This window comes from Sander lucioperca, chromosome 3 (assembly GCF_008315115.2).
Source record: "Sander lucioperca isolate FBNREF2018 chromosome 3, SLUC_FBN_1.2, whole genome shotgun sequence".
NCBI classification, from domain to species: Eukaryota; Metazoa; Chordata; class Actinopteri; order Perciformes; family Percidae; genus Sander; species Sander lucioperca.
Window position 1 is genome coordinate 23,075,968 of NC_050175.1, and position 13,140 is coordinate 23,089,107.

Consider the following 13,140-nt stretch of genomic DNA (forward strand, 5'->3'; position numbering starts at 1 on the left):
AGAATTCTTAAGTCAAAGTCTCTTAGTTGTGACTTCGTCAGTTTAACAAATTTCAATTTTGCTCAACTTTCAGACAAATCGTTTGCAAGTGGTCATATATGGGTAAGTATTTGTTTAGGGCTGTTCAGGCTTTACATGGATGCATTATTGTGAATGCTATGGTAGAGAGGAAAGGTTCTTTGGATTACATGCACTGCAGGTCTTGTGGAGTACTAATGCATTTGTGAAAAAGCTGTATGAAGCCATTTGTGACTCCAGAGGGAGCTGTGTGAAGATAAATTGCCTCAACTGATGTCACTTGAATCAGCGTCGGTTGGGTCTGAAGACTGAAGTTTGAACATGAAAAAAGTCTGGAGATGTGGAGTTAAAAGAAGGGATCGTACCAGATGTCTGTAGCCCACTCCTCATCTCTGCTTAAGGCTAGCGGCTTGGGGCTACATTAGCCGCTACTAGCATAGCTCACCTGAATTTCTGTCCGTGCTCAAGTTGCATTGTGTATGTAATGTAGGCGGCAGGTGTTGACAACAAAGAAGAATGCATGGAATAAAAAAGACAAAAAATTTTGATTCTTTTTTATTAAACTGCCAATTGAGAGTCTGACAATGCTGCACTGTAAACCCAGATTTAGTTGTAATTAAACTTTTTAGAGGTCACTACTTATTCTTTCATGTTTTGTTAAAAACCATTACTAAATCACATTAATTGTTTGCAATAATCAGCTTAAGTATGCAGTGCACAGATCACATTAAGCAGAGATAACTAAAAATCTTACGTTTTTTGTATGGGAGGAGTGGGGTCATTTGAACTGTTCTGCTCTGAAGCGGTGCAAAGGCTCATGGGGGAAAAGAATATGTTCTGAATGGTTTCTGTCCTAGTTAAAGTGTATTTTTTATAATGTTCTGTTATTGTTTTGGGTGTGCATTTATCTGGGTTTTATTTTTGTATGGTTGATTTAGAGTTCATGTTTATCTACATTTATTGTATCATGACCGAGACCCGGGTGGGGACTGATGGCTTCTGGGCAGTGAGAAAATGGTTAAAGGTGCTCTAAGCGATATCACGTTTTTTAGGCTACAACATTTTTTTTCACATACAGCAAACATCTCCTCACTATCCGCTAGCTGCCTGTCCCCTGAACATACTGTAAAAAAAACGCGATCTCTGTAGACAGCCCAGGCTCCACAAACGGCAACAAAAACAAACTGTGCCAACCTGCACCACGAAACAAACAGTGTTCCAGCCAATAACCGACAAGAAGAAGTTGGAGGTGGGGGTTGGGGGGTTAGTGCGCGGAAGCATGGAAGGGAGGGGAAGGGGACAGGATGAGGAGGAGGGAGGGGCGAGCTAGCCTCCGTTTTGTTTGACAATACTTTGAACGTCAACAAGAAGTGACGTCACCCAACATCGCTTAGAGCACCTTTAAAGTCATATGCAGATTGGAATCAACAGCTCTGTCTCCTGAGTAAGACCCTCTTTGCAGCACAGTATGCCTGAAAATGTTCAATGGTTAATGTTGATTGATTTCCTTTCTGTTTCTTTGGAATAAATGTGTTGAATTAACAACCTTGAATACAAGGAAAAAAATATATTTTCTAAACAAATTATTTCTTTAATAGTGATAAGTAGCCTAATGTTTTACATTTGTAATTCTCTTCATGTTTAACTTAACATGCTTATTTTAGACAAGATGACTCTAGAAAAAAATAATTTATGTTTACTAATGATTTTTTTCAACTGTATGACTTTGCTGTGTTATATATTCTCGTCATCTGGTCCATGTGGTGATGTAACAGAAACACACACACACCCGCATGACTGACATTACTCAGAAGACCTGTGGCTCATGTATGCGCAACCTATATTTTTGTTACACAGACAATCCACAGACTTCTTGGATTACAACAAACAAAGATGACCCCCTCCTGTCATGACCACAAATCAACCAGGCTCCATGACCAGAGTGAAATCTTAGACTGACCAAACCAGGCATGCCACAAACATGTCAACGTCATCACCATCTATCATTACTCCTTTAGAGAAATCATCATCTTCATGAGACTGTAGTGTGTACAAGAATTTATCTTTTGTTTTTCATTTAATCTACTGATAAATGCATGATCTCTTTTATAGAATAGTTTCAACAATAAACAGCTCATTGAATATACAGTGGAGCAAATGTCTGAAAAAGATTCATTGAATGCACCAAGTGGGATAGGAGGCGGAATGAACCTGTTGGTAAAGACTCACCGATTGGCACGAAAGGCTGTGAAGCTGAACTGTGACGAGACAAGCCAATGCCGTTGACAGCATAGACTCGCATCTCGTACTCCACTCCTTCAATCATCCGCTTGGCTTCATAGGTTGTGTCCGGATAAGGGTCAAAGTTCAGTCTCATCCACCTGTAGCTCTTCTTCTTCTTTCTCTCCAGCACGTAGCCTGAGAATCAAAATGTTATTGACTAGGCTTGTCAGAACAATAAAGGAAGAGATGACCTCCAAATAATTTAAACAAATGAAGCATTTTGATGTTTGTTCTTTGTTTTTCTTACCAATAACTGGCTGTCCACCATCAAACAGAGGGGGGTCCCACTGGACTACACAGGAGTCCTCTCCCACGCTGAGGATTCTGGGAGCCTGGGGAGGATCTGGAACATCTGGGGGGGAAAATGGCTCACGTCTTTAGAAAAGAAACGTGTTTTTACACATACAGGTGATAAACTGATTGGCCAAACAGATTTACAGATTTGTAGCTGTATGACTATGTGTGTGGTAAGATTTATGTCTACACGGTGATGATAATGAAAACCCGACTGCTGACAGTTCAGTCTTACCGACAACTTTCACGTTGATATCTGCAGTGTCCTCCCCAGCGGGGTTTCGAACCACAACGGAGTAGATTCCCTCGTCCTGCCTCTCTGCCCCCTCGATGGTGAAGACACAGTGTCCTTTGGTGGTTTCCACATGGATCCTGCCGTCTCCGTCTGTGACGACCTACAGTACACGATGAGAATCCGAGCAGAGTTGCTGGATTGAGTCTCACTCTAAACAGATTGAAAGTTTTGTTGCACATTCTGTAGGTAAAGATGCTGGTACAGTACATGTACTATATTAACATCATGCCACATTTGGAGATATGATAAACACTTCCCAACACAAAGTTTCTTGAAGTATTTGGGCAAATCATGCTTTTTAAAACACATGTTGATTTGAACACACAATTCCAGATGTCACCTTGCAAATAGGACCAGCATCTGAAATGAAAGATCAGGATTTGCTCAAAAGGGCACTTGTGTCCAGTACTGATTTCTTGTAGGTTGAATATTAATATATAAATATTGATCTGGTTGACAGTCACGGGTCACTAATATGACCTCAAGAGAAACCATAAAGATGTACGGGAAAAACAAAATACTTGCAGTACTTTGACAAAACAAATGACTCAAGGTCCACAGATGTGTCTTTTATTGCATGTGACAGTAAGAAATGGTGGACATTTTCTCTACAGTCACTGTGCCAATACCATCCCAACATGTTAAATTTAAATAATTTCAAAATTCATTTCAGAATATTCATCATGTTACTTTCTTTAATTATATACTTATGTATTCCAATGTGTAATCCAAGGATTATTTCACAGAGTCCCTTTATAAAGTTTCCATAAAAAAAACAACTTACTGCCCAGTTTCCTCTGACCTGTGACTGTTAATTGGAAGATTCAGAACATGCTCTTACCTTATTGACATAGATGGATACTGACCACATGCAATGTTTTGCTTACCATGCTCTTAATGCTATGTAAAACTTAGACATAAAAGAAAATTACGCATGTACATCAAGCCACTGGAGAAGGTGCTTTTCATGTATTTGTCTGCATATGGTTGTTGTTGTTGCTGCTGCAGCCTGTTCTTTCTCCTTAAAACAGTAAATCAATATAACACACAATCTGTTAAGTCAAGCAGCCTTGTGATCAATGTTTTTCGTGTCTTGAAGTCAAGTGGTAACGCAGTTGCAAGTTTACACAGGGTGAAATGCACATAGGGTGCATCTTCTCCACTGGCTATATTTGTACATTCAATACACTTCAGATGAGCCTATGATTTTTTTTTAGAGACAAGGAGGTAAGCTTATTGTTTAGAAGGCACACATCGGTACAAGTTGAAAAACAATGCTGGCAACATACCGACTTGGATTTCAGACTACTACAAACATGCATACATGTATATATTCATACAGGACATGCACACTTACTTCCCCATCGTTCAGTGTCCAAGAAGATGTCGGCCCTTCTTTCTTCTCTCCGTCAGGTTTTACCGAACTAGCCTACATTTGAGCAGAGCAAAGCGGTAAAAGCTGAAGAGAAAAGAGAGGATGTGTAACCCTCTCTTTCTCCTCAACTCAAAGATCAGTATGCAGGTTGGCATCATTGAATTAAGCTGTTAGTGGCTGATTAATAACACAAGTCTATCTGTGTGTTTTACCTTCTCTCCTTTGGTCCAGATCACTGTGGGTGCAGGGTCTCCAGTGATAGGGACATCCAGACGCAGTTTGTTGCCAGCCACCACTACAATGGTTGACTCGGCAGTGCGACCCATACAGTCTAGGTGGATCTTAGGAGGATCTTATAGAGGGAGAGAAATGGTTAAAAGGAACAGACCCTTGAATTCCATCTGGTTAACAACAATAGAGTAAGTTTGGGGTACCTTGGCGCGGCACATAATCAATCTTCACCTCTAGGAAAGCAAGAAAAAAAGAGAGTGATGAATTGTTTAAGTAAAGATTTAGCTTGTCAAACTATAAGTGATGTTAATTTTGAAGTGTTAAAGCAAAAGCATCAATATTACCCAGGAAGTTGAGTTTAGCAGAAAGGTTAAAGGCGTGGCCATCTGGCACAAAAGTGTAGTCTCCCTCATCCTCTGGTTTGACCTCATCAATGGTCAGTTTGTGGATCCTAAAAAGGTCAAAGTTTTTCAGTTCAGTTTATGGTTTTGAGGGATGTATGCAGCACATTTAAAGCAGGTGCAAAAGCGTCCTCACCTGCCAATATGTGTGATATTTATTCTGGCATCGGGCTTGACTTCTACACCATTCTTGTACCAGGTTCCCCTCACATTCTCATCCGACACCTCACACTTAAACAGCGCCTGATCCTTTGCCTTCACTGTGAGGTCTGCAATGCTCTGGTAGACCTCCAGGTCTTTCTCTACACAGTCAGAAAAAAACACAAGCTCAGATGGCAGATAATGGAAACTATCGAGGCCTTCAGGCTTCAGAGGAGGCTCTACTGTACAAGACGGCGGAGTAAGATGCAATGAGATGATGATAAAATGATAATAAATTAGATGCAGCTATTGTATGTGAGAATAATATAGTAATAATATGTTCGAGCGTGGGGTGTTCATTATCTTTGTGTGGCCCTTGTGTGTTGTATCTTAGCAACAGGCACAAATGGAATAGTTCATTGGATTTAGTGTAGAAAATAAAGTGGGAGGAAATACTAGATGCAGGAGCTTCGGGCTATTACTGTATATCACAAGAAAAAATGTATGTAATGTAATGTATCCCAAAAGGAATTGTTATCTGGGCGAGATAAGTCACACCTCGCTCCTCATAAAGGTTACAGGAGTGTCACGTCAGCTCGCTGCCAGGGACAGTGAATAAAGGGGGAATGACACTACAATGGGAGATCTGCTGTTGACTGAGGTGTTGGACACACACACACACACACACACACACACACACACACACACACACACACACACACACACACACACACACACACACACACACACACAGGGGGAGTATATAGCTTCAATATATATAGCTTCTACAAGAAAATTCAAATTATGATCAAACATCGATGGCTTTGGATTTTTGTTCATAATGAATACTTCTGCTCTGTGAGATAATAATGGTACTACTGTCAGATGAAATTATTACGGGGTGGTAACAAGGAGGATAAACCTAGCTGGGATTTATATATTTTGCCTACGTCTATGTACGGGTGAGTTTGAACTGTCCCCATCCATCATTTTTAGATCACCTGTAGATTGAAATTAAGCATATTTATCCACCTTAAACCTTCAACTGCAAAACATGCCATGTGTTAAATACACTAAAAACCATCATATTATTGACAATGAAAAACATCAAAATCTGGACACTTAGAAAGTTCTGAGGTGCCCAGTGCAGATCTTTCATCAGCATCACCAGGCTGTTGTGACTTGGTACTAGAGGAAAATCTATCATCTAGAAATAAAACCTACTTTAAAAAACTCACACAAACACACAACTTAGTCTTTATTTAAAATAAAGACTTGTTTTTCTATTCTTATGGAAAGAATATTGTAGATTTTTGAAGCAAGTGAAATATGAGGTTAACTGAGTATCAAAAAGTGAAAAGTGAAACATTACAAGTGTGAGCATTTTGTTTTGCCTGGTTACACATGGTGATGTAGCATCTAGTTAATGAAAAAGTGGGACATTATATCAACACAACAAAACAACAGAAGAAAAAAAACAGACCAGTGAGAGAAACCGGGTCACTTGCATAGAACTGTGCACTTCAGGTGAAATATGGTCAGCGTCTTCTAACTTTAACTGGCATGTGGACTTCGCAGCAGTAACCTTGGCAGAATAATGCGGGCAAATGCAAGAGCCACTATACCCCAAAGATAGACAGCATGCCAGGACTGGAAAGGCCACACGACTATTGGCAGGGTATGAGAATGTACACTTGGAGCGTTCATCACTGACAAAAGTGACTCATACTGTACTCAGCACTCATGACTGACACTCACCCTGCACCAAGAGTTCAGCCATAGACTCGCCACCGTTCGTTTTAACCTTGTAGTGGCCGCAGTCTTCTTTTGTGGCCTCATTAATTATCAGGACATGTTTACAGCCATCTTTCTTGAAGCGATACTTGAAAGACTCGTCTCTTGTTAATTCCACACCGTCTTTCTCCCTGCACAGAAATTCACACAGCATCCAGAATAATTATGACTAATAATCATATGTGATAAATGTGATAAATATCTTATGTGCAGGTCTTTTAAAGGTTAATACTGATATTTTGGAGCTTTCAACCCCATCTCATGTTGTTATGATCTCCCGCCCATTCAATATATGAACCCTTGTTTTTAACAAGGTGGAAAGTCCACATTTAGGTCTTCTGATGAAAACTAAGTTAGCTCCATAAGCTGAATGAAGACAGTGAGATTTGGTTGAAAGCTCAGAAAACTAACAAATCGACCTTTGAGCTTAGCCAAAATACTGTTCCAAAATGTCAAAAACAAAGGTTAGTACACTACATTTATCACTCATATTGTGCAATGTTTTTTGTCAATTTTAGATCATGACACTTCATGACACTTCTTACTTTTTGCAATGTTAAATTTATCTCAAGTTAGACATTAATCGTTAGACTTTTTTCCCCACGTATTGATCTTTGGCCACTGTTTCAAGAAATGTTTTTCGGTTTGTTTTGTTTGTCTGCTTGTCAGCAGGATTACAGAAAAACTACTGGCCCGATTTCCATGAAACTTGGTGGAAGCATGTAGCATGGGCCAAGGAAGAACCCATTCAATTTTGGAATGGATCCGAATCACGGGTCGGATACACAAATTATATTTCACTTTTGTTAACATTGTGAGATAGGGTATGGTCTTGGCGGAGGTCTGCGCTTTCTGAATGCCCTTCTAGTTTTAACTATTTTGGGCTCAAATAAAAGCCAATAAGCAATTGCAGCAACTATCTCCTTCAGATAAAGGTCACATGGGACACATACAAGAATGCTGATGTGACCTTTTCATTGAGGTGATGAAATGTCCAGCTTGCAGTCTGTCACAAAGACAGTGCTCTGTATGGCTCAAATGCCATCTGCTGGGTGTCTGAGAAAAGAAAGGTTTAATTCTACTCGTTTTGATTTAGTACAAATTAACATTGCAGCATTCATTTATCAATCCATTCATGACAAATTGATTGTACATCTAAGCATTTTTAATATGTCAGATCCAATAACATGCAAATGTAACTTCTTACAGAGAATGTGTAAAGAATATCTAACCATTTAACATTGGCTCCTTCCTCTGAGACTTCACACTCCAACTCCACCCGCTCACCCTTCATGACCATCTGATCCTCCAGATTCTTCACAATCATGATGGGAGGCTCTGCAGAAAGCATAAAAGAATGAGAAGGGGAACTGTGACTCTTGTGACGCGTGGGTTTCCTCCGGGTGCTCCGGTTTCTTCCCACCATAAAGACATGCATGCTAGGCAACTAGGACTACAGTTGAAAATTAGCCGACTGGCTAACACTGGCGCATTTACAGAAATGTGAAATTGTCCTAATCAAATAAATAAACAAATGAGAAGAGGAACTGTGACTCTTAATCCTGAAAATGTATGTTTTGTTTTTGGATTTGTTATGTTGTAAATTTCCTCTAAACTTAAAATACCTTTAACAAAGAGCTCAGTGGTGCATTTCTCCTCTCCCACCACGCAACAATATGCTGCATCATCTGCCAAGGAGCAGTGGTTGATGGTGAGGTAGCGCATGTTGCCAACACTCTCAAAGATGTACCTTTACAAAGACCAGTAAGATTATTACACATTGCTAATTATTTTTTTCCAGGGCTATAAAGCAAGTGTTTCTGTTTTTTTTACACTTACTTGCTAGGGATGTTATGAAAGATGGAGTCCATCCATATTATGATGAAAGCAGAGGCAACGGAGAGACAGAGAGAATTAAAAAGGTTTACTGACATTATCAAGGATTGCTACTGTATTTGTTGAATGCATCATGATGTACAGGTCCAGCATGTTTTATGGAGTTGACGTTATAGTAGTAGTACTAGTAATAATAATAATAGTTTCCATCTCTTCTCTAAATTCTAACCTTCCAGTTGGTTGAATTGCTTGTCCATTCTTCAGCCATTTCACCTCAACATCTGGATTGGCGACCTCAACGGCCAGTTTTATTTTATGTCCTTTTGTCACTTGGTAAGCAGGATCCATCTTTTTGAGGAAAGCTACGTTTCAGAGAAGTTAGAAGTACAATAATCAAGTTACAATTAGGTCTACTTTACTTTACTTTGTTAGAATTAGATCAAGTGCAGCCTACTATACACTCTGCACAAACCTGCACTTTTCTTCTCTTCTTTCTTCATCTTCTTCAGTCTCTTGAGCATGCCTCTCAGGTCGGTAATGCCGTGCTGAAAAGCAATCTTCTCATATTCTGAAGAAGGCGCATGGCTGAGAATATCCCACACGTCCAGGTCCGGCTCTGTGCTCACCTGGACGGCTCTAATACAAGTAAAACAACCCGAGGAGGATGTTAGAATCAGTCACTTAGTGTTTGAAATTCACATTAGTTTGGAATTCACATTATGAATACAGACTAAAGGAAGTATGCTATAACAGAGGTACAGTAATATTAACATGCTGGTAATACACATTAACAGATTACTATTTTATTCACGATGAATTCACTATTCATTTCTAATGAATAAATAATAGCAACTGACGGTTAGTCAACTTCATACATTGTTTACTAATTTACAGCATATAGAATGGTAACAAAAATTCAAAAATGATAATTTCTTGCATGACCAAAAGGTGTTATAAATGCAATATAATTGCTTAGATTCAATATTGTTTTTTTGTGTGGTCATGAACTTCATAAAAAGAGACTCTATAATGTTCATGTATGTTTAAAGCCCTCTTGTTAATTAATTTAAGCAAATATTATATTTATGATTTCTGTACGGCCCAGCTGTAAGCAGCCCATACCTTCCTCCCTCATGGAAGTTGTTTTGCTAATTATTGTGATATCTTTGCTAAAACAATGAGGTGCTAGAAACTATAATCCCCATTTAGTATAAAATATAGACAAAAAAAGGTGAAAGAAAAACTAATGAAAGAAGGAACACAAGCTAGTTATGGCTGCAGTGTCCTCCCTCTCCTCTCTTCCTCTCACTAGTCTGGGTGTTTTTACCTCACCTGTCCACTAGGTGCCCTCAGCAAATTTTTTACCTCAGCCAGTCATCTGACCAAGTGAAGAAAATGCTGTTTATTACTATTGTGAGAAGCATTATGTTTTAAATGATAAAGTAATTGACCTGCACTATTTAATCAACAATCAGGGTACAACATACTGTAAAAAAAACCAACATATATATAAATAATTAAATATATATAATAATACATAATAATAAAATGTTAATTGTTTTCTACTGTAGTAAATATTGTTAAAACAACTGAATCCTGACAGATGAATGCATGCACAACAAATTTTTCCTGCGACACTCAGACAGCATGTCAGCAGTTTCTTACCGATTTGAGGATTTTAAGAAACTGCTGCTCATTCAAAGGTAGAACCCAAGAGGCAAATATGGCAAAACAAACCAGACATGTTAAAACACAGCATTTCAACAGCAACACAATCAGCATATTAGAAATATGCCTTTAAAACAAATAAATAATATACCAATGGTTAAACTGCAGGGAAGCAAGCATGCACGTATTAGTACTAAAAAACGTAATTCTTTGTTTGGGGTTTGACATGGTGTCCAATTGTATTTCTTGCACAGGGGACAATAAGTATCTGGTGATGGTGTGTGATGCACAGAAGTGAGTTCTTCCATGTGTTGGGAAGGTGACTTGTGTTTCTGAGCTAAGACTGCAAATGTCAGAGAAAGAGGGCTCATCAACAACATGTAGAGGGGAGAGAAACAAAACTCTAAAAACTGCCTGATTGGTAAAGAAGTGTTGCTGTGGGAGTTATTGTGGTATGAGTGAGAAAGCAAAGGCAGAGAAATGAAATGATTTGAAGAAGCCTTTGCAAACTCAAAAGAATGCCAAACCTCATTTTCAAGTTAAAATCTGTGGACACATCATGTCACCCTAACTTATCATTGTGCTCAGGCGTATTTGCCTGCATGTAAGTGTTATCAGGCGATCATTCCAGATGTTAGTTTGTAAATGCAGAAGTAGCTTACTCTCTGAAGATGCAGGATGATCCAGGAAGAATGAGAGTGAGACAGAAACAGATTATAAAGTGGGAAGGAAAAACAAAGTTACCTTATTCTGAAGGTCTAGAAATTACTGTCAGATATTTGAAATGCTTACCTCTTTTTTAATAAGGTACTGAAGTCCAGCTCTCCCGAGTCTTCCTTTCCATCTGTACTACTGCAGAAACATCAGCCACCAGCAGCAAAACATCAACATCAACAGCACAGTAGGCTACATGATTGCTCCAAAAAAAGATACATGTTAATGCTTTCAGACATGGTTTGTTTTTAAATAAAACCAATCCACATTTCTAGTCTTTTACACAATATAAATCATTTCCTGTTTACCCATGCTCTAATGTGCAAGATGAAGATTCTAAGATTACAAAATAGAAATTGGATTGGACAGAGTCATTCTGAAGACTGAAAGGAAATGGTGGATAAAAGAAGTGCATGAATAGGCAGATGTTTTTTGCTGGAGAGACAGGTGTTGCCATGTTTAAAGGAAAAATAGTTGGCACTTTGGGAAATACGCTTATTTATTTATACCAATGTTTGTGTGTTAACTATGGAACCAGAGCTGAGAGTCCATTAGCTTGGCATACAGACTGGGAGCAGGGTGAAGAAGCTAGCCTGGCTCTCTCAAAATCTACCTAGTGCTGTTAATAAACACATTTATGTCTCATTTGACATCTGACAATGTGTGTGTTTTAGTGTGTGAATTGTCATAGTATGTGTATTTCCTTTTAAAAACTTTGTAAAGTGTGTTTGAGTGTTTAAAAAAGTGCTTTATAAATAAAATGCATTATTGTTTCATCAATACAAAAATGTTGTGTTTTTACTGGTAGTTGTGTGCTGTAACAACAGCCTAGCTAGTACAATGACTTGTCGATACTGTGAGGTTGATACTGTGAACTTGGGGCACCTGTTAACTAGCCAGGTTTATACCTGCCTCCAGTCCTGCTACGCTAACTTAATGGCCTCCTGGCTCGAGCGTCAAAGTTAACACACACATATGAGAGTGGTCTCAGTTTTCTAACTCCGCAAAAAAGCAAATGCATAATGTCCAATTATTCCCCTAAGCCATGAGCAGCAGCAGCCATCCAAGCAAAAACAATACAAAACACTCAAGGTTATAGAAAACAAAGGTCACCATAGGGTCTGCTTAACTTTAATCAGTGGGATAAAAGATTAAAAAAAGTGCGCTTGTCTCCTGCCTTCTGATCCAACAGCAGGATTAGAAGCTGAGTCTCTGGTTTATGTGGTGAATTTACAACACACCATAGCTGCACTTCCTCTATGTGGCAACCCTGTGGAAGAGTTCATTTACTGAAAAGCCTGTGTCTTAGCACATCCTGTCTTTTCAGTACGATCAAACCACCGTCAAAGCTCACTCTGCCGGGTAACTGTTTGTGCAGCTGGCTCTGCTGTTTTGATCAAGACCCAGGGTTAGATCAGAGAGAGCTGACGGCTGCAACCAGCACATGTTACTCAACAGTTTAATAAACAAATCTCAAGGTATCAAGATCTGCCTGAGTCGAAGGTTAACACAGTGACAGCTACTATAGTTGGCTACTACAGCCAGGATTTTGAATTTGATTCCTCTCAGCTCTCTCATGGTCTTAATTCTGTGGTCTCTCAAAATCCAGCAGGTTGGAGGCTGCACCATCCACAACACTGGTTCTGTTTGACCTGATTTAGAGAAGAAATAGGCCACAGGAGAGAGACAGGGTCTCTGATCCTGGTCCTGGTTTCTCTTTTTAGGCTTTAACAATCAGAATCCTCAGAGCTGGAATATGAGCCCCCATTGTTGCAACAAACCCCCTTTACTACCTTGTTGGTGGTCCACTTCTCTTCTTACCGGATTCACTCCTAATAGGTTAGCATTTCCACAGTTATTTGTTACACAAAACATGGTAATATTCCACCTGAACACTGACGTTTGGCATCTGTGTTAATCTCTTAAATCCTGATCAGCCAATAAAATGATAAATATTAAGTCTGACCTAGTGTTGATTGAGTCTGACAACAAACTAATGGTTACAATCTGCTCCTAATCAACTTTGCTATATGCACAACCATATGCAAACGTTGTTTGTGTCTTTTTGCTACTTAAATGGCTACTGACGT

At 39.1% G+C, this 13,140-nt stretch overlaps 1 protein-coding gene across 11 annotated transcripts in view; it reads right to left on the reverse strand.

Annotated features, from left to right (window-relative positions):
• The window catches only part of mybpc3 (myosin binding protein C3), a 37,834-nt gene that overhangs the window by 13,701 nt on the left and 10,993 nt on the right, over positions 1-13,140 (reverse strand). The window contains exons 8-25 of one of the 11 annotated variants that reach the window (XM_035999507.1): positions 12,844-12,882; positions 11,129-11,188; positions 10,999-11,001; positions 10,334-10,357; positions 9,141-9,304; positions 8,898-9,030; positions 8,672-8,674; positions 8,458-8,582; positions 8,065-8,170; positions 6,797-6,963; positions 5,034-5,199; positions 4,841-4,947; positions 4,700-4,729; positions 4,478-4,617; positions 4,248-4,319; positions 2,831-2,990; positions 2,549-2,653; positions 2,248-2,436 (exon numbers count right to left, since the gene is read on the reverse strand). In XM_035999507.1, coding sequence (XP_035855400.1) covers positions 2,248-2,436; positions 2,549-2,653; positions 2,831-2,990; positions 4,248-4,319; positions 4,478-4,617; positions 4,700-4,729; positions 4,841-4,947; positions 5,034-5,199; positions 6,797-6,963; positions 8,065-8,170; positions 8,458-8,582; positions 8,672-8,674; positions 8,898-9,030; positions 9,141-9,304; positions 10,334-10,357; positions 10,999-11,001; positions 11,129-11,188; positions 12,844-12,882 — 1,793 coding nt within the window. The remainder of the gene's footprint in view (positions 1-2,247; positions 2,437-2,548; positions 2,654-2,830; positions 2,991-4,247; positions 4,320-4,477; positions 4,618-4,699; positions 4,730-4,840; positions 4,948-5,033; positions 5,200-6,796; positions 6,964-8,064; positions 8,171-8,457; positions 8,583-8,671; positions 8,675-8,897; positions 9,031-9,140; positions 9,305-10,333; positions 10,358-10,998; positions 11,002-11,128; positions 11,189-12,843; positions 12,883-13,140) is intronic. The other 10 variants (XM_035999511.1, XM_035999508.1, XM_035999509.1 and 7 more) reach the window with 10 other exon arrangements.